The 20,002-nt window shown below is 36.7% G+C and overlaps 1 protein-coding gene across 1 annotated transcript in view; it reads right to left on the bottom strand.

Annotated features, from left to right (window-relative positions):
* Positions 1–20,002, bottom strand: part of SRBD1 (S1 RNA binding domain 1) — a 237,638-nt gene that overhangs the window by 26,896 nt on the left and 190,740 nt on the right. Inside the window, exons 17-19 of the mRNA XM_059942845.1 lie at positions 7,166–7,272; positions 5,907–6,083; positions 2,759–2,941 (exon numbers count right to left, since the gene is read on the bottom strand). Coding sequence (XP_059798828.1) covers positions 2,759–2,941; positions 5,907–6,083; positions 7,166–7,272 — 467 coding nt within the window. The remainder of the gene's footprint in view (positions 1–2,758; positions 2,942–5,906; positions 6,084–7,165; positions 7,273–20,002) is intronic.

Here is a 20,002-nt window from a genome sequence, read left to right as displayed (position 1 = left end):
GTGTGGTGAAAAGGAAACCCTCCTGCACTGTTAGTGGGAATGTAAATTGATACAACCACTATGGAAAACAGTACGGAGGTTCCTTAAAAAACTAAAAATAGAATTACCATATGATCCAGCAATCCCATTACTGGGCATATACCCTGAGAAAACCATAAATCAAAAAGAGACATGTACCACAATATTCATTGCAGCACTATTTACAATAGCCAGGACATGGAACCAAGCTAAATGTCCATCGACAGATGAATGGATAAAGAAGATGTGGCACATATATGCAATGGAATATTACTCAGCCATAAAAAGAAACGAAATTGAGTTATTTTTAGTGAGGTGGATGGACCTAGAGTCTGTCATACAGAGTGAACTAAGTCAGAAAGAGAAAAACAAATACCGTATTCTAACGCATATATGTGGAATCTAAAAAAAAAAAAAAAAAATGGTACTGATGAACCTAGTTGCAGGGCAGGAATAAAGATGTAGACATACAGAATGGACTTGAGGACACAGGGTGGGAGGGGGAAGCTGGGGTGAAGTGTGAGTAGCATCGACATACACTACCGAATGTAAAATAGCTAGCAGGAAGCAGTAGCATAGCACAGGGAGATCAGCTCGGTGCTTTGCAATGACCTAGAGGGGTGGGAAAGGGAGGATGGGAGGGAGGCTCAAGAGGGAGGGAATATGGGGACACATGTATGCATATGGCTGATTCACTTTGGTGTACAACAGAAACTAACACAGTATTGTGAAGCAATTATACTCCAATAAAGATCTATTAAGAAAGAAAAAGAATATGTTTTTAACATTCCCACAACTCAATAATAAAAAAGGTAAACAACTCAATTAGAAAATGGCTAAATGATATGAACAGATAGTTCACAAAAGAAGCTATACAAATGGCTAATAAGCACATGAAAAAGTGCTCATTGTCACCAGGGAAATGCAAATTAAAACCACAAAGAGATACTACCACATACACACATATACTAGAATGGCTAAAATTAAAAAGACTAACATCAAATGATGGCAAAGCAAACTCTTAGCATTGTTGGTGAAGTGTAAAATGGTACAACTACACTGGATTGTAGTCTAGAAGTTTCTAAGAAAACTAAACACTCACCTGATTTATGACCCAGCAAATCCTCTCCTAAGTAATTTTCCAAGATAAATGAAAAAAAATGTCAACAACAACAAAAAATTATACAAGAATGTTCATAGCAGCTTTACTCATAATAACCTAAAACTGGAATAACCAAAAAACTGGAAATAGGCAAGCTTCCTTCAATAAGGAGAATAAACTATGGTATAGTTATACAACGGCATATTATTCAGCAATAAAAATATTTATCCATGTTACAACATGAATTAAAAATAAACATGTTGAAAGAAGCTTTATACAAAAGAGTACACTGTGTGATATCATTTACATGAAGTTCAAGAAGAGGCAAACTAATCTTTGGCTGAAGAAATGAGAACATATGGTTAGTGCTGAGAGGCTAGGCAAGGATTTTCTAGGAAGAGGTACAAGGGAATGCTCTAGGATGATGGCAATGTTTTTTATCTTGATAGAGGTTTGGGTTACACAGATGTAGGTATTTATTTGCCAAAATTCAGCTCTTGAACACTTATAATTAAAATGTATATGAATTTTACTTCAAAAGAAAAAAAATTAGGAATTATTGAGTTCTAGTTAATGATATACATGCCAAAGTATTAGCTGACAGTGTGTTGATGTCTGCAATTTTCTTTAAAATATATATAAAAAAAGAGATGGACTCATGGACAAACAGATGGGTAGATAAGTGGAAAAACAGGCATAGTAAAATGTAAATGATAAAATCTGGATGTGGGTATACAGGAATTCACTGCAAAATTTTTTTTCAACTTTTCCCTATGTTAAATTTTTTCATAATAAAATGTTGGGAGAAAAACAGATACGACTGCTTTTGATGTTCACAGAATATTATTTTTTACTTCCTTTTTTATTTTCTAAGTTTTCTATAATGTGCAATAGTCTTTACGATCTTAAACATTTTTAAAAGAAATTACAATTATATTTCTTAAAATAATCAAATATAAATTATTTTTAAAACAAGTTAAAAATCTTACTTTAGATTCAATGAAAATTAAAATATCCACTATTTTTAAACTCACTGTCATTTAATTCACTAAAAGCCTTAAAATATTTAGTTATGTAGGAAGTCACGGTTTTTGAACTAATTAATTTTGAACTAATCAAATGTGGTATCAAAGTTTTCTCTATTAATGTCTAATATTAAACTTTCCCTTGTACTCAAACCTCCCCCTGTGTTAATTAATGCATGCTCATTAGAAGTACATCATTTCTTAAACTCTATAATAACTAAGCAGGGCAACATTTCTTAAGAAATCTGAGAGTAGGCTGTTTACTAAAGGGCTTTATCTTTAGATAAGCACAAGCTTTAAGCCAGGTGCTAGTCATTTGTGTCTTGTTAATTTCCAAAACAAACAGAGGAGAGTGCCATGCTATTTCCATTACACACACTTCACCATTAGGACCAGGGTTTATGAGCTTGACATTGTTCCAGGAATAATGGTTTCATTCCTCACTGAAATAAAATAATGTGCCACATAACTCAGCAATGTGGAACTTCTGAAAAATGTTGTCATGTTAAACATGGTCATATTTTTAAAGTCTCCATTATGCCAAAACAAAGGCCATTTGCTGTAGAGAACTCACTCTGGGCACAGGAAACTCTTACATGGGCCTCAGACTTACCTCATCGCTATGTCATATGATTCCGGGTGAATACAAGTTTGGTCCAAAGGATTTGGCTTTAGTACAGCATTCACTGCAGTTTTGCTCTTCTTCTTGCCTTGCTTCTCATTTGTGACTTCAACACCTGCTGAAGATGCCACAGCAACTCCCTGCATTTCGCCTGCAGATTCAGTTTGCTGACGACTGTAACCATTCAAAACAACATATGGGGTGGGGCGGGGGAGGGTTGGGGGTGGGCAGAAAAGAGTCTTTAATTAAAAATGTGCTTATTTCTCTGCCATACAAATATACACAAACAGCAACCAGATTCTGACCATTCACTTCACAGAAATTACCACTTAGTTTAAACACTGTTAATAGGGTTTTCTGTTACTTAAAGCCAAAAACATTCTTAAGTGATTCTGTCTGTATAACTGGCATTCTAGGAGAGAACAGAGAGAAATGGAGGAAAATTAATTAAATAAGGAGAAGGTGATTTCTCAGAGGTGAAGAAAAAGCTCCCCAAAGGAATCTACTGAGTATAAAATAGAATGAATGGGAAAAGAATGAAAAAGACATTTTGACATATCATGGGGAAACTTTAGAATATAATTTTTAAAATTAAGAGAGAAAAATAAAACAGATTATTGAAAGGAACTAGAATCAAACTGGCATCAGTTTTCTCACTGACAAACATCAGATGCCAGAACACAGTGGAATAATATTTTAAAAGTCTGAGACAAAATGATTTTGAATCTAAAATCATATACCTAGCCAAAGTAGCATTCAAATTAAAATCATTTTCAGATATGTAAGGACTGAAGTACAACCCATATAATATACCCTCTCTGAAAAGAGTTTAAGTATATACTCCAGCAAAAACAATGAATTCACGAAAAATGATAATGTGGGCTACGAGAAACAGTGATGAGCACAGAAACCATTAAAAAATTATTAGGTTAAATAACTGCTCATGAATAATGTAGAAAATATATTAAAAGGACACAGTCTGAAACTAAAATCCCAGATCATCTCACCATAGCACATAGTGTTGAAGGGAGGAAGATTGGTAAAGAGACCTAAGGTTCTAGTCTTCTCCAGGAGGAGGACAGAGAAACCTATTAACTCCAGAGACCAATCCAAATCAAATTTAAAGATAATCACCAGAAGAATAAAAGCAAGATATACAAGCTGAAATCACTAAGAGGAGATAAAGATGAGTAAGGAAGACAAGAAGAGAAACAGGGAGAAAATGTGTTAACTGATAAATCCAACAAACAGCATGAAAGGAAAAGAATCAGAAGGCATGAAGAGAAAATATAAAATAAGAGGGAAGATCAAGTCCAAACACATCAATAAATATAATAAATGTGAATGTATTAATAAGACTGAGCAAACCTAGAAAATCTATTTGTTTATAAGAGTCATAAAAAATTCAATGTCATAGAAAGTTTGAAAATAAAAAATACCAAGCATATTCTGAAAAGGCAGATATAGCAACAATGCCAGCAACCAAAACAGATTTCAAAGTAAAAAACATTCAATGAGATAGCAAGAGTCATTCTGAATAACAGTATGACCTATCAAGTAGATATAATAGTCATGAATCTTCAAGTCCTTCATTACCAGTTGAAAAAATTTAAGGCTTTAAAACAACCCAAATGTTCATCAACAGGGCACTGATTAGATTAAATTATAGTCCATCTATAATAAAACAAGTTTCAAATAGTTGTATAGCATGACTCCTTCTATATGCATTTAAAAATAACAAATACATTATTAATTTACATAAATTTATTTTCAGGAAGCAATATATAAGAAATTATTTTGAAGTGACAAGTTGAGGTGCCCTTTTCATTTTATTCTTTTTTATACTGTTTGAATTTTCTAACCAAGTGTTAGAAAAAACAAAAAGTAAGAAATCCAATTTTTTTTTGCTTCTGGGTTTGGTGGTCTACTTAGAAAGAACTTCCACTACTCCAGCGGTCTGCAAAATTTACCCATGTTTTTTTCTGGTACTTTTACAGTTTTACTTTTTCCATTTAAGTGTATGGTCCATCTGGAATTTATTTGGGTATAAGGTATGGGTTAGGACTGTAGCTTCTCCTACACATACAAAATTCCAGTTGTCATAATGCTACTTACTGGATAATTAATCAATTTTTCCAACTATTTGAAATATCATCTTTATCATAAACTAAATTCCCTCTGGGTTTGATGTATTTCAGACTCTATTCTGTTCTACCTGTTTCTACATCAAAACCAAACTGCTTAATTACTATGGCTTTATAATAAATGCTACTATCCAGTGGGGCTGGTTTTTCCTTAGTCTTTTCCAGGAAAAAAAAATATTATTATAACTTTGTCAAAAGAAAAAAATACACATAAATGAATCAGGTAGTCCCAAAAAGCAAATACATAAAAGCCATTCTTTCATGATTACAAAATGCTAAGAAGCTTACCAAATTTCTTTGCATTTGTGCTACAGGATTAGAAAGCAAGGATTTAGCTCTTAATCGACACATCTGATAATTAATGCTTTGGCCAGTTTTCAGTGAGGAAGGAGCAGGGAAACCCAACTATGCTTAGGGTAAAAGCTGTCAGTATGAAGTGGTCTTTGCGAAGTCCTCTTTGTTACCTCATCTTATACCAGTCCTTCCTACTTGTGGTGCTCCAATCACACTGGCCTTAGTTTCATTTCCTGAATACACCAAAGTTGGTCCTGCCTTAGGATGTTGCACATGTACTGTTTGCTCTGCCTGGAATGCCCTCCTTCTGATCCCTGTGTGACTGGCTCCTTCATTTCATTCAAAACTCGGCTCAAATATCTTTTCAATGAATAACTCATATACAGCAGTTTATTGCTCCCCAAAGGCAGTGTCATATTGCTTTGTTTTAATTTTTATAACACTTATTACATCTGAAACTATTTATTTTTACTAGTTTATTTATTGTCTGTCTCATACATTAAAATTTAACTCCATGAGGCCAGGGAATTTGTTGATTTGCTCACTGCTGTATTCCCAGTACCTAGCAAAGATTACAGTTGACACATATTGAATGAAGGAATGAACAAATAGACAGCTAGGATTTATGCCAGTGAGAAGGATGGGTAACAGAAAGAGAGGAGGTTGATAATAGAACAGACAGTGTACACTTCAATAATGACCTGCAAAATGTTCGAATATAATCCTGGTTGACTCTGATGAAACCAGCACACTGTTGGAAAGATTTTGGACCTAGCCCTTTCACTTTCTTCAGCTGTTCTCGGTTGATGAATGGCCCATTTTTCTCACGCCATTCAATAATATTTTTGGCTCGGTTGGCATTGAGTCCAGCAATATGCCTAAAAAAATAAACAAAATGAGTAATGTGGCCAATGTAATTGTTCTAAGAGTACTGAAAGAAAAGATCTCATCTGAAAAGACAATGATATAAAACATTTGCATCATAAAAGCAACTGCAATTACATCTTGTCATATGTCTCTACACTATTCACATTCCTTGTGTTTCTGAATCAAGTAATAATTCTGCCTATTCCTGGTTAGCTTACAAAGTGAGTTAGCAGTAGAAGTTACAATAGCTACAGCTGCATTGTACTATTCTATTTTTTTGATCAGCCTGTTCTCATCAGTAAAGCCTTGAACTATAGAAAGATACTTATTCATGATATAAAAACTCTATCATTACGTAGTCGGCTTAGTGTTAATTAGAGAATCGTAATTTTATTACAGAATTCCATACATGGCATTATGGAATGTTTGTCGCTGTGGTAGAAAAGCAACACCTTACAATGCAAGGGATATTTTCTGCTATTCCAATTTCAAAGCAGAAAGATCCAGATTTTTTCCAGAGGTCCAGAATTTCATGTTGCATCAGCAGAGTTGTATAATAAATGCAAGACTAGGAACAAAAAAGCAATTCTTCTATAGCCACAGGGGAAAAAAAAAGAACATATAAGACATGATTACAGTACAATGAAGATTTTGAGATGTGACTTGTGGAATCAAGGTAAAAATATGGTAACCATACCTTGAACCATCAGGATTTATCTTTTGGTGACTGCCAGCTTTGACAGATGTAAGCAAGAGACTGAACTAGTGAAAAATATCTACTCTCCTGTGGTGGGAAACAGCTCTTTTCCATGTTAACCTAATTTAAATTCTATTAGCGACATTAATGCACTCGATAGTTACCATATGTTCTTCACATTAGATTTCCAGTATTAAAAATAACATGAATTGTTATAATTCTTTTCTTAAATGATGGCTTCCCCTCTGACTGATTACCTAAAGCAATGTATGAACTCATAGATTTTCTATACTTGACAACTTTATACACGTGTCCCCTTGCTCTAGCTGAGTTTGAACTGGATAGCCAGTAAAACTCAAGATTCTGTGATGTTTAGCCACAGACTTCTTGTCTCACCTTAACAAAACTTCTGAACAGATGTTAATATCCACTCCCACAAAGCTGACACATTCTTCTACAACACTATCCAGTGTTGCCTTGAGTAGAGTCTGAGACACATCGTGCTGAAAAGACAAAGATCAAATATGAATCAAAACTAAAGAACATGCAAAAAACCACATTCACAAAAAGACAGACAAGATGAAAAGGCAGAGGGCTATGTACCAGATGAAGGAACAAGATAAAACCCCAGAAAAACAACTAAATGAAGTGGAGGTAGGCAACCTTCCAAAAAAAGAATTCAGAATAATGACGGTGAAGATGATACAGACCTCGGAAAAAGAATGGAGGCAAAGATCGAGAAGATGCAAGAAATGTTTAACAAAGACCTAGAAGAATTAAAGAACAAACAAACAGAGTTGAACAATACAATAACTGAAATGAAAACTACACTAGAAGGAATCAATAGCAGAATAACTGAGGCAGAACGGATAAGTGACCTGGAAGACAGAATGGTGGAATTCACTGCTGTGGAACAGAATAAACAAAAAAGAAGGCAAAGAAATGAAGACAGCCTAAGACACCTCTGGGACAACATTAAACACAACAACATTCGCATTATAGGGGACCCAGAAGGAGAAGAGAGAGAGAAAGGACCAGAGAAAATATTTGAAGAGATTATAGTCGAAAAGTTCCCTAACGTGGGAAAGGAAATAGCCACCTAAGTCCAGGAAGCACAGAGAGTCCCATACAGGATAAACTCAAGGAGAAACACACCGAGACACATAGTAATCAAATTGGCAAAAATTAAAGACAAAGAAAAATTATTGAAAGCAGCAAGGGAAGAACGACAAGTAACATACAAGGGAACTCCCATAAGGTTAACAGCTGATTTCTCAGCAGAAATTCTACAAGCCAGAAGGGAGTGGTATGATATACTTAAAGTGATGAAAGGGAAGAACCTACAACCAAGATTACTGTACCCAGCAAGGATCTCATTCAGATTCGATGGAGAAATCAAAAGCTTTACAGACAAGCAAAAGCTAAGAGAATTCAGCACCACCAAACCAGCTCTACAACAAATGCTAAAGGAACTTCTCTAAGTGGGAAACACAAGGGAAGAAAAGGACCTATGAAACCAAACCCAAAACAATTAAGAAAATGGTAATAGGAACATACATATCGATAATTACCTTAAACGTGAATGGATTAAATGCTCCAACCAAAAGACGTAGGCTTGCTGAATGTATACAAAAACAAGACCCATCTATATGCTGTCTACAAGAGACCCACTTCAGACCTAGGGACACATACAGACTGAAAGTGAGGGGATGGAAAAAGATATTCCATGTAAATGGAAACGAAAAGAAAGCTGGAGTAGCAATTCTCATACCAGACAAAATTGACTTTAAAATAAAGACTATTACAAGAGACAAAGAAGGACACTACATAATGATCAAGGGATCAATCCAAGAAGAAGATATAAGAATTGTAAATACTTATGCACCCAACATAGAAGCACCTCAATACATAAGGCAAATGCTAACAGCCACAAAAGGGGAAATTGACAGTAACACAATAATAGTAGGGGACCTTAACACCTCACTTTAACCAGTGGACAGATCATCCAAAATGAAAACAAATAAGGAAACAGAAGCTGTAAATGACACCAAAGACCAGATAGATTTAATTGATATTTATAGGACATTCCATCCAAAAACAGCAGATTACACTTTCTTCTCAAGTGTGCACGGAACATTCTCCAGGATAGATCACATCTTGGGTCACAAATCAAGCCTCAGTAAATTTAAGAAAACTGAAATCATATCAAGCATCTTTTCTGACCACAATGCTATGAGATTAGAAATCAATTAAAGGGAAAAAAACGTAAAAAACACAAACACATGGAGGCTAAACAATACGTTACTAAATAACCAAGACATCAATGAAGAAATCAAAGAGGAAATCAAAAAATATCTAGAGACAAATGACAATGAAAACATGATGATCCAAAACCTATGGGATGCAGCAAAAGCAGTTCTAAGAGGGAAGTTTATAGCTATACAAGCCTACCTTAAGAAACAAGAAAAATCCCAAATAAACAATCTTACACTACACTAAGGTTAGTGTAATCTTACACTAACCTTACACCTAAAAGAACTAGAGAAAGAAGAACAAACAAAACCCAAAGTTAGCAGAAGGAAAGAAATCATAAAGATCAGAGCAGAAATAAATGAAATAGAAACAAAGAAAACAATAGCAAAGATCAATAAAACTAAAAGTTGGTTCTTTGAGAAGATAAACAAAATTGATAAACCATTAGCCAGACTCATCAAGAAAAAGAGGGAGAGGAATCAAATCAATAAAATTAGAAATGAAAGAGGAGAAGTTACAGCAGACACCGCAGAAATACAAAGCATCCTAAAAGACTACTACAAGCAACTCTATGCCAATAAAATGGACAACCTGGAAGAAATGGACAAATTCTTAGAAAGGTATAACCTTCCAAGACTGAACCAGGAAGAAATAGAAAATATGAACAGACCTATCACAAGTAATGAAATTGAAACTGTGATTAAAAATCTTCCAACAAACAAAAGTCCAGGACCAGATGGCTTCACAGGTGAATTCTATGAAATAATTAGAGAAGAGCTAACACCCATCCTTCTCAAAATCTTCAAAAAATTGCGGAAGAAGGAACACTCCCAAACTCATTCTATGAGGCCACCATCACCCTGATACCAAAACCAGACAAAGATACTACAAGAAAAGAAAATTACAGACCAATATCACTGATGAATATAGATGCAAAAATCCTCAACAAAATACTTGCAAACAGAATCCAACAACACATTAAAAGGATCATACACCATGATCAAGTGGGATTTATCCCAGGGATGCAAGGATTCTTCAATATACACAAATCAATCAATGTGATACACCATATTAACAAACTGAAGAATAAAAACCATATGATCATCTCAATAGATGCAGAAAAAGCTTTTGACAAAATTCAACACTCATTTATGATAAAAACTCTCCAGAAAGTGGGCATAGAGGGAACCTACCTCAACATAGTAAAGGCCATATACGACAAACCCACAGCAAACATCATTCTCAATGGTGAAAAACTGAAAGCATTTCCTCTAAGATCAGGAACAAGACAAGGATGTCCACCCTCACCAATATTATTCAACATAGTTTTGGAAGTCCTAGCCACAGCAATCAGAGAAGAAAAAGAAATAAAAGGAATACAAATCAGAAAAGAAGAAGTAAAACTGTCAGTGTTTGCAGATGACATGATACTATACATAGAGAATGCTAAAGACGCCACCAGAAAACTACTAGAGCTAATCAATGAATTTGGCAAAGTTGCAGGATACAAAATTAATGCACAGAAATCTCTTGCATTCCTATACACTAATGATGAAAAATCTGAAAGAGAAATTAAGGAAACACTCCCATTTACCACTGCAAGAAAAAGAATAAAATACCTAGGAATAAACCTACCTAGGGAGACAAAAGACCTGTATGCAGAAAACTGTAAGACACTGATGAAAGAAATTAAAGATGATACCAACAGATGGAGAGATATACCATGTTCTTGGATTGGAAGAATCAACATTGTGAAAATGACTGTAGTACCTAAAGCAATCTACAGATTCAATGCAATCCCTATCAAATTACCAATGGTATTTTTTACAGAACTAGAACAAAAATTCTTAAAATTTGTATGGAGACACAAAAGACCCCAAATACCCAAAGCGGTCTTGAGGGAAAAAAATGGAGCTGAAGGAATCAGACTCCCTGACTTCAGACTATACTACAAAGCTACAGTAATCAAGACAATATGGTACTGGCACAAAAACAGAAACATAGATCAACGGAACAAGATAGAAAGCCCAGAGATAAACCCACACACCTATGGTCAACTAATCTATGACAAAGGAGGCAAGGATATACAATGGAGAAAAGACAGTCTCTTCAATAAGTGGTGCTGGGAAAACTGGATAGCTACATGTAAAAGAATGGAATTACTCCCTAACACTATACACAAAAATAAACTCCAAATGGATTTGAAACCTAAATGTAAGACCGGACACTATAAAACTCTTAGAGGAAAACACAGGAAGAACACTCTTTGACATAAATCACAGCAAGATCTTTTTTGATCCACCTCCTAGAGTAATGGAAATAAAAACAAAAATAAACAAAGGGGACCTAATGAAACTTCAAAGCTTTTGCACAGCAAAGGAAACCATAAACAAGACGAAAGGACAACCCTCAGAATGGAAGAAAATATTTGCAAACGAATCAACGGATAAAGGATTAATCTCCAAAATATATAAACAGCTCATGCAGCTCAATATTAAAGAAACTAACAACCCAATCCAAAAATGGGCAGAAGACCTAAATAGACATTTCTCCAAAGAAGACATACACATGGCCAAGAAGCACATGAAAAGCTGCTCAACATCACTAATTATTAGAGAAATGCAAATCAAAACTACAATGAGGTATCACCTCACACCAGTTAGAATGGGCATCATCAGAAAATCTACAAACAACAAATGCTGCAGAGGGTGGAGAAAAGGGAACCCTCTTGCATTGTTGGTGGGAAGGTAAATTGATACAGCCACTATGGAGAACAGTATGGAGGTTCCTTAAAAAACTAAAAATAGATTTACCATATGATCCAGCAATCCCACTACTGGGCATATACCCAGAGAAAACCATAATCCAAAAAGACACATGCACCCCTATGCTCATTGCAGCACTATTTACAATAGCCAGGACATGGAAGCAACCTAAATGCCCATCGACAGATGAATGGATAAAGAAGATGTGGTACATATATACAATGGAATATTACTCAGCCATAAAAAGGAACAAAATTGGGTCATTTGTTGAGACGTGGATGGATCTAGAGACTGTAATACAGAGTGAAGTAAGTCAGAAAGAGAAAAACAAATATCGTATATTAACGCATATATGTGGAACCTAGAAAAATGGTATAGATGAACCGGTTTGCAGGGTAGAAGTTGAGACACAGATGTAGAGAACAAACGTATGGACACCAAGGGGGAAAAGCGGCGGAGGTGGGGTGGGGGTGGGGGTGTGATGAATTGGGAGATTGGGATTGACATGTATACACTGATGTGTATAAAACTGATGACTAATAAGGACCTGCTGTATAAAAAAATAAAATAAAAATCAAAAATTAAAAAAACAACAAAGTTATGTTACACTGCCAAAAAGAAAAAAAGTAAAGAACATGCAGTTCTTGGACTAGTCCCTTTGCTTAGCAGGCTGAGACACAGCAAAGTAAATTTCTTCATTTCTTTTAGACACATTGTTAGCCAATGTAATTGAGCGGAACTTAAGGAATCTGTTCTTACTCTCTAAATTACTCATACACTTGACTCAAATATAACAGCACCAGTATTTTTCCCTTTTGTGAAATTCTGCCAGAGCAGGGGTTCTCAAACTATAGCTTGCCATCAAAATCACCTGCAGGGTTTGTTAAAATACAGCTTGCTGGGCCCCACATCCAGAGTCTTTGATTCAGTGGGTCTGAGGTGGGGCCTGAGAATTTGCATTCTAAGAGGCTCCCCAGTAATGTTGTTGCTGTTGGTTCTGGGAGCACACTTTGAGCCATACTGTTCACTATCATTCACGTACTGCTTTGTAGTCTTATCTTCACTTGCATATGTATTCTGACCCTTAGTTGTTCTTAAGAGGAGAGAGTGAATTATAATAGGAAGCAGAACACGAATACTCAGTAAATTTGACTGTAAACCAAACTCTCATATTTCATGAAACTGAAGATACTATTGCTTATAAGAAGCACCATTATTTTATATACCACTAAGAAAGAAGATATACTACCAATTAAACCATGACACAATGCTTTCCTGTTACTCAGAATTTTTGTTTTATAAAAATTAAAAGAACTCTTTTAGACTTATTTAGAAAGTTTTAAAATCATATATCATGCATAGACAAAAAGGAAAATATAAGCAATTTAATCTGATTAAGGTATTCCTAAAATTCTTCACATTAAACATCCAACTTTTCTGTATCACTTTTTAAAGTCAGAGTCATAGATGTCCAAATTCTTCCACCCATTTTATCTTTTATGCTACTGAGCACCTAGATAATGCAGCATTTCTTAAAAGAGTAATACTCTATAGTTTCTGAGATTTTCTTTCAAGCTGTCAGATGCTCATTCTGTAGTCCTACCTTAATCTCAACACAAGAGATTTTAGACAGAAACAAAACTCCTACTTTTCCTTAAAGGTCCTTAAATGTTTCATTGTTCAATAGTTTATTGACTAGAACAGTGAAGAGTCTGCAGTTCAGCCATGTCTCCAGGACTCACAATCAAATTCACGCAGACGCTACACCACGATTTGCCACAGGGCCAACAGCAACCAGAGGACATCATTAATTGGAAGATGCATCCTACTATCAGAGTGTTAAAATGTGAGAAAATATGCATATTAGAATTGATGAACTGCAGTATCTGAATGACTATTTGTTGGTTAATTGAAGCCAGATTACCACAGTGAATGGTTCAAAACACTTGATGTTACTCACAATTCTAAAATTAAAGATCCTCCGTTAATGTTCCCAGACATGAAACTGTAGTTCAGCTTTCTTCTCCTCTCCATATGTCTTAAGGAATCAAGTATAGGTTTGATAACCTTAAACTCTTAGGAAGACAATATAGTAAATAGACTCTCTAGGTATTGTGATTACACTATTATCATTTAATAACACCTGAAGTTTTTGATCTGCCAGACTGTTTTTGTTTTTCAGAGATAACCTAGTTGGTAACTACTCAGACCACAGCTTAAAAATATAGACACAATTATAAAAAGCTAATAGGCAAATATAATCATGAAAAATATCATAAAGTAAAACCCAAGACCTCGCTAAGAACCTGATTATTCATGAGCCACAGCTTTTAAGAAGCTGAATAGTCTTTTCTGTGTCTAAGTAGATGAGAATCAGCAAAATGAAAAGGGGACTTTACAAAATGAGAGGATGGAAGATGGGTGACAATATAGAGGCAAGTACAATGAAAGTAACAAGAAAAAATATTTGAGGAAAGAGACATAACTTTAACCAAATAGGAAAAACTAAGAGTAATAGTTAGGGGTCGCTAGAATAAATGCAAACAACTCCACATACTTCCAAACACACCAGATGCTTAGGATATCTAAATGAGTAGCAGTCCCTATAGCAGACAATCTTGGTTGCCTATCCTACCTCTAGTCTCCAACCCCCTTTTCCTCCTTCCAAACAGAAGCCTGATTGTGTTTCATGCATCCACTCAACCTCTGTAAGGCCATATGCTTTAGGGAAGCTGGCCCTATTTCCAGAAGATGATAATGACCAGTTAAAACCAATGGTTTTCAAACTGAGGGTTGTGACCAATTAGTGGGTCATAAAGTTAATTTGGTGGCTTGCCATGCAGCACTAAAAAAATCAATAAAGAAATAGAATAGACCACATCAAGCCTGTTGCATATATCCTTAACATGGAATGAACAGTGTAATAAAAAAATGCAGCCAACTGAGACTACCATGTGAGAAGAATACATAAACTGGCCAGGAACATGTGTTTTGTTCACTGATGTCTCATTTGCTCTTTTGATAAATGATGGTCCCTTTGACCGCGGATTGATAGAGAGGTTAAAGAGTAACTTTACAGAGTTAAGAAGCAAAGTATTTTAAAAAGTAAGTCAGAAAGAGAAAAACAAATATTGTATGTATGAACGCATATATGTGGAATCTAGAAAAATGGTATAGATGATCTTATTTGCAAAGCAGAAAGAGAGAAACAGATGTAGAGAACAAATGTATGGATACCAATGGGGAAAGGGGGGTGGGTGGGAGGAACTGGGAGATTAGGATTGACACATACATACTATTGATACTATGTGTAAAATAGATAACTAGGGAGGACCTTCAAGATGGCAGAGGAGTAAGACATGGAGATCATCTTCCTCCCCACATATACATCAAAAATACATCTACATGTGGAACAACTCCTACAGAACACCTACTGAATGCTGGCAGAAGACCTCAGACTTCCCAAAAGGCAAGAAACTCCCCACGTAGCTGGGTAGCGCAAAAGAAAAAAGAAAAAACAGAGACAAAAGAACAGGGACGGGACCTGTACCTCTGGGAGGGAACTATGAAGAAGGAAAAGTTTCCACACACCAGGAAGCCCCTTCATTGGCGGAGACAGGGAGTGGCGAGGGGGAAGCTTCGGAGCCATGGAGGAGAGTGCAGCAACAGGGGTGCGGAGGGCAAAGCGGAGATATTCCCACACAGAGGACTGGTGCCAACCAGCACTCACCAGCCTGAGAGGCTTGTCTGCTCACCTGCTGGATTGGGTGGGGGCTGGGAGCTGAGGCTCCGGCTTCGGAGGTCAGACCCCAGGGAGAGGACTGGGGTTGGCTGTGTGAACACAGCCCGAAGTGGGGGGCTAGTGCACCACAGCTAGCTGGGAGGGAGTCCAGGAAAAAGTCTGGAACTGCCTAAGAGGCAAGAGACCATTGTTTCAGGGTGCGCGAGGAGAGGAGATTCAGAACACCGCCTAAACAAGCTTCAAAGATGGGCACAAGCTGCGGCTATCAGCGCGGACACCAGAGAAGGGCATGAAACTCTAACTCTGCTGCTACAGCCACCAAGAATCCTGTGTGCAAGCACAGGTCACTATGCACAACTCCCCTCGTGGAAGGCCATTCATCCCGCCACTGCCAGGGTCCTGTGATCGAGGGACAACTTCCCCGGGAAAACACACGGCACACCCCAGGCTGTTGCAATGTCACACTGGCCTCCGCCGCCGCAGGCTCACCCAGCATTCCGTACCCCTCCTTCCCCCGGGCCTGAGTGAGCCAGAGCCCCCTAATCAGCCGCTCCTTTAACCCCCTCCTGTCTGTGCAAAGAACAGACGCCAGAGGGCAACCTACATGCAGAGGCGGGGCCGAATCCAAAGCTGAACCCCAGAAGCTGTGCCAACAAAGAAGAGAAAGGGAAATTTCTCCGTACAGCCTCAGGAGCAGCAGGTTAAATCTCCACAATCAACTTGATGTACCCTGCATCTGTGGAATACCTGAATAGAAAACGAATCATCCCAAAATTGAGGCAGTGGACTTTGGGAGCAACTATAGACTTGGGGTTTGCTGTATGCGACTGACTAGTTTCTGATTTTTATGTTTATCTTAGTTTAGTTTTTGGCGCTTGTTATCATTGGTGGATTTGTTTAACTGGTTTGGTTGCTCTCTTCTCCTTTTTTCTTTTATTACTATTTTTATTTTAATAATATATTAAAAATTCTTTAATTTAATAACTTTAATTAATTAATTTATTCTTTCTTTTTTTCTCCCTTTTATTCTGAGCCGTGTGGCTGACAGGGTCTTGGTGCTCTGGCCGGGTGTCAGGCCTGAGCCTCTGAGGTGTGAGAGCCAAGTTCAGGACACTGGTCCACCAGAGACCTCCCGGCCCCACATAATATCAATTGGCGAGAGGTCTCCCAGAGATCTCCATCTCAAAACTAAGACTCAGGGGCACTCAACGACGAGAAAGTTCCACTGCTGGATGCCCCATGCCAAACAACTAGCAAGACAGGAACATAACCCCACCCATTAGCAGAGAGGCTGCCTAAAATCATAATAAGTTCACAGACACCCCAAAACATACCACCGGATGTGATCCTGCCCACCAGAAAGACAAGATCCAGTCTCGTCCACCAGAACACAGGCACCAGTCCTCTCCACCAGGAAGGCTACATAACCCACTGAACCAACCTTACCCACTGGGGGCAGACACCAAAAACAACGGGAACTACGAACCTGGAGCCTGCAAAAAGGAGACCCCAAACACAGTAAGTTAAGCAAAATGAGAAGACAGAGAAATACGCAGCAGATGAAGGAGCAAGGTAGAAACCCACTAGACCAAAAAAATGAAGAGGAAATAGGCAGTCTACCTGAAAAAGAATTCAGAGTAGCTATAGTAAAGATGATCCAAAATCTTGGAAATAGAATGGAGAAAATACAAGAAATGTTTAACAAGGATCTAGAAGAGCTAAAGGGCAAACAAACAATGATGAACAACACAATAAATGAAATTTAAAATTCTCTAGAAGGAATCAATAGCAGAATAACAGGCAGAAGAATGGATAAGTGACCTGGAAGATAAAATAGTGGAAAAAGTTACCACAGAGCAAAATAAAGAAAAAAGAATGAAAAGAATTGAGGACAGTATCAGAGACCTCTGGGACAACATTAAACGCACCAACATTCACATTATAGGACTCCCAGAAGAAGAAGAGAAAAAAAAAGGGAGTGAGAAAATATTTGAAGAGATTATAGTTGAAAACTTCCCTAACATGGGAAAGGAAATAGTAAATCAAGTCCAGGAAGCACAAAGAGTCCCATACAGTGACATATATACACTAATTGGTATAAAACGGATAACTAATAAGAACTTGCTGTATAAAAAAATAAATAAAATTCTAAAATTAAAAAAAAAAGCAGAAAGGGAAAAGCAACAAATAACATACAAGGGGATCCCTATAAGGTTAACAGCTGATCTTTCAGCAGAAATTCTACAAGCCAGAAGGGAGTGGCAGAACATATTTAAATTGATGAAAGGGAAAAACCTACAACCAAGATTAGTCTAACCAGCAAGGATCTCATTCAGATTCAACGGAGAAATTAAAACCTTTACAGAGAAGAAAAAGCTGAGAGAATTCAGCACCACCAAAGCAGCTTTAAAACAAATTCTAAAGGAACTTCTCTAGGCAGGAAACACAAGAAAAGGAAAAGAACTACAAAAACAAACCCAAAACAATTAAGAAAATGGTAATAGGAACATACATATCAATAATTACCTTCAATGTAAATGGATTAACTGCCCCAACGAGAAGACACAGACTGGCTGAATGGATACAATAACAAGACCCATATATATGCTGTCTACAAGAGACCCACTTCAGACCTAGGGACACATACAGACTGAAAGTGAGGGGATGGAAAAAGATACTCCATGCAAATGGAAATGAAAAGAAAGCTGGAATAGCAATTCTCCTATCAGACAAAATTGCTTTAAAATAAAGACTGTTATAAGAGACAAAGAAGGACACTACATAATGATCAAGGGATCAATCCAAGAAGATATAACAATTGTAAATATTTATGCACCCAACATAGGAGCACCTCAATACATAAGGCAAATGCTAACAGCCATAAAAGGGGAAACTGACAGTAACACAATCATAGTAGGGGACATTAACACCCCACTTTCACCAATGGACAGATTATCCAAAATGAAAATAAATAAGGAAACACAAGCTTTAAATGATACATTAAACAAGATGGACTTAATTGATATTTACAGGACATTCCATCCAAAAACAGATTACACTTTCTTCTCAAGTGCTCATGGAACATTCTCCAGGATAGATCATATCTTGGGTCACAAATCAGGCCTTGGTAAATTTAAGAAAGTTGAAATCATATCAAGTATCTTTTCCAACCACAACGCTATGAGACTAGATATCAATTACAGGAAAAAACCTGTATAAAATACAAACATATGGAGGCTAAACCATATGCTACTAAATAACCAAGAAATCACTGAAGAAATCAAAGAGGAAATCAAAAAATACCTAGAAATAAATGACAATGAAAACACGATGACCCAAAACCTATGGGATGCAGCAAAAGCAGTTCTAAGAGGGAAGTTTATAGCAATACAATCCTACCTCAAGTAACAAGAAAAACCTCAAATAAACAACCTAACCTTACACCGAAAGCAATTAGAGAAAGAAGAACCAAAAAAACCCCAAAGTTAGCAGAAGGAAAGAAATCATAAAGATCAGATCAGAAATAAATGAAAATGAAATGAAGGAATCAATAGCAAAGATTAATAAAACTAAAAGCTGGTTCTTTGAGAGGATAAACAAAATTGATAAGCCATTAGCCAGACTCATCAAAAAAAAAAAAGGGAGAAGACTCAAAACAACAGAATTAGAAATGAAAAAGAAGTTACAACTGACACTGCAGAAATACAAAGGATCATGAGAGATTACTACAAGCAACTATATGCCAATAAAATGGACAACCTGGAAGAAATGGACAGATTCTTAGAAAAGCACAACCTTCCAAGACTGAACCTGGAAGAAATTGAAAATATAAACAGACCAATCACAAGCAATGATATTGAAACTGTGATGAAAAATCTTCCAACAAACAAAAGCCCAGGACCAGATGGCTTCACAGGCGAATTCTATCAAACATTTAGAGAAAAGCTAACACCTATCTTTCTCAAACTCTTACACAATATGGAAGAGGGAGGAACACTCCCAAACTCATTCTACGAGGCCACCGTCACCCTGATACCAAAACCAGACAAAGATGTCACAAAAGAAGAAAACTATAGGCCAAGATCACTGATGAACATAGGTGCAAAAATCCTCAACAAAATACTACAAACAGAATCCAACAGCACATTAAACGGATCACACACCATGATCAAGTGGGGTTTATCCCAGGAATGCAAGGATTCTTCAATATGTGCAAATCAATCAATGTGATACACCATATTAACAAATCGAAGGATAAAAACCATATGATCATCTCAATAGATGCAGAAAAAGCTTTTGACAAAATTCAACACCCATTTGTGATAAAAAACTCTCCAGAAAATAGGCATAGAGAGAACTTACCTCAACATAATAAAGGCCATATATGACAAACCCACAGCCAACATCATTCTCATTGGTGAAAAACTGAAACCATTTCCTCTAAGATCAGGAACAAGACAAGGTTGCCCACTC

Source organism: Balaenoptera ricei, chromosome 13, assembly GCF_028023285.1.
Source record: "Balaenoptera ricei isolate mBalRic1 chromosome 13, mBalRic1.hap2, whole genome shotgun sequence".
Lineage (NCBI taxonomy): Eukaryota > Metazoa > Chordata > Mammalia > Artiodactyla > Balaenopteridae > Balaenoptera > Balaenoptera ricei.
This window is presented reverse-complemented; position numbering and strand designations above follow the sequence as displayed.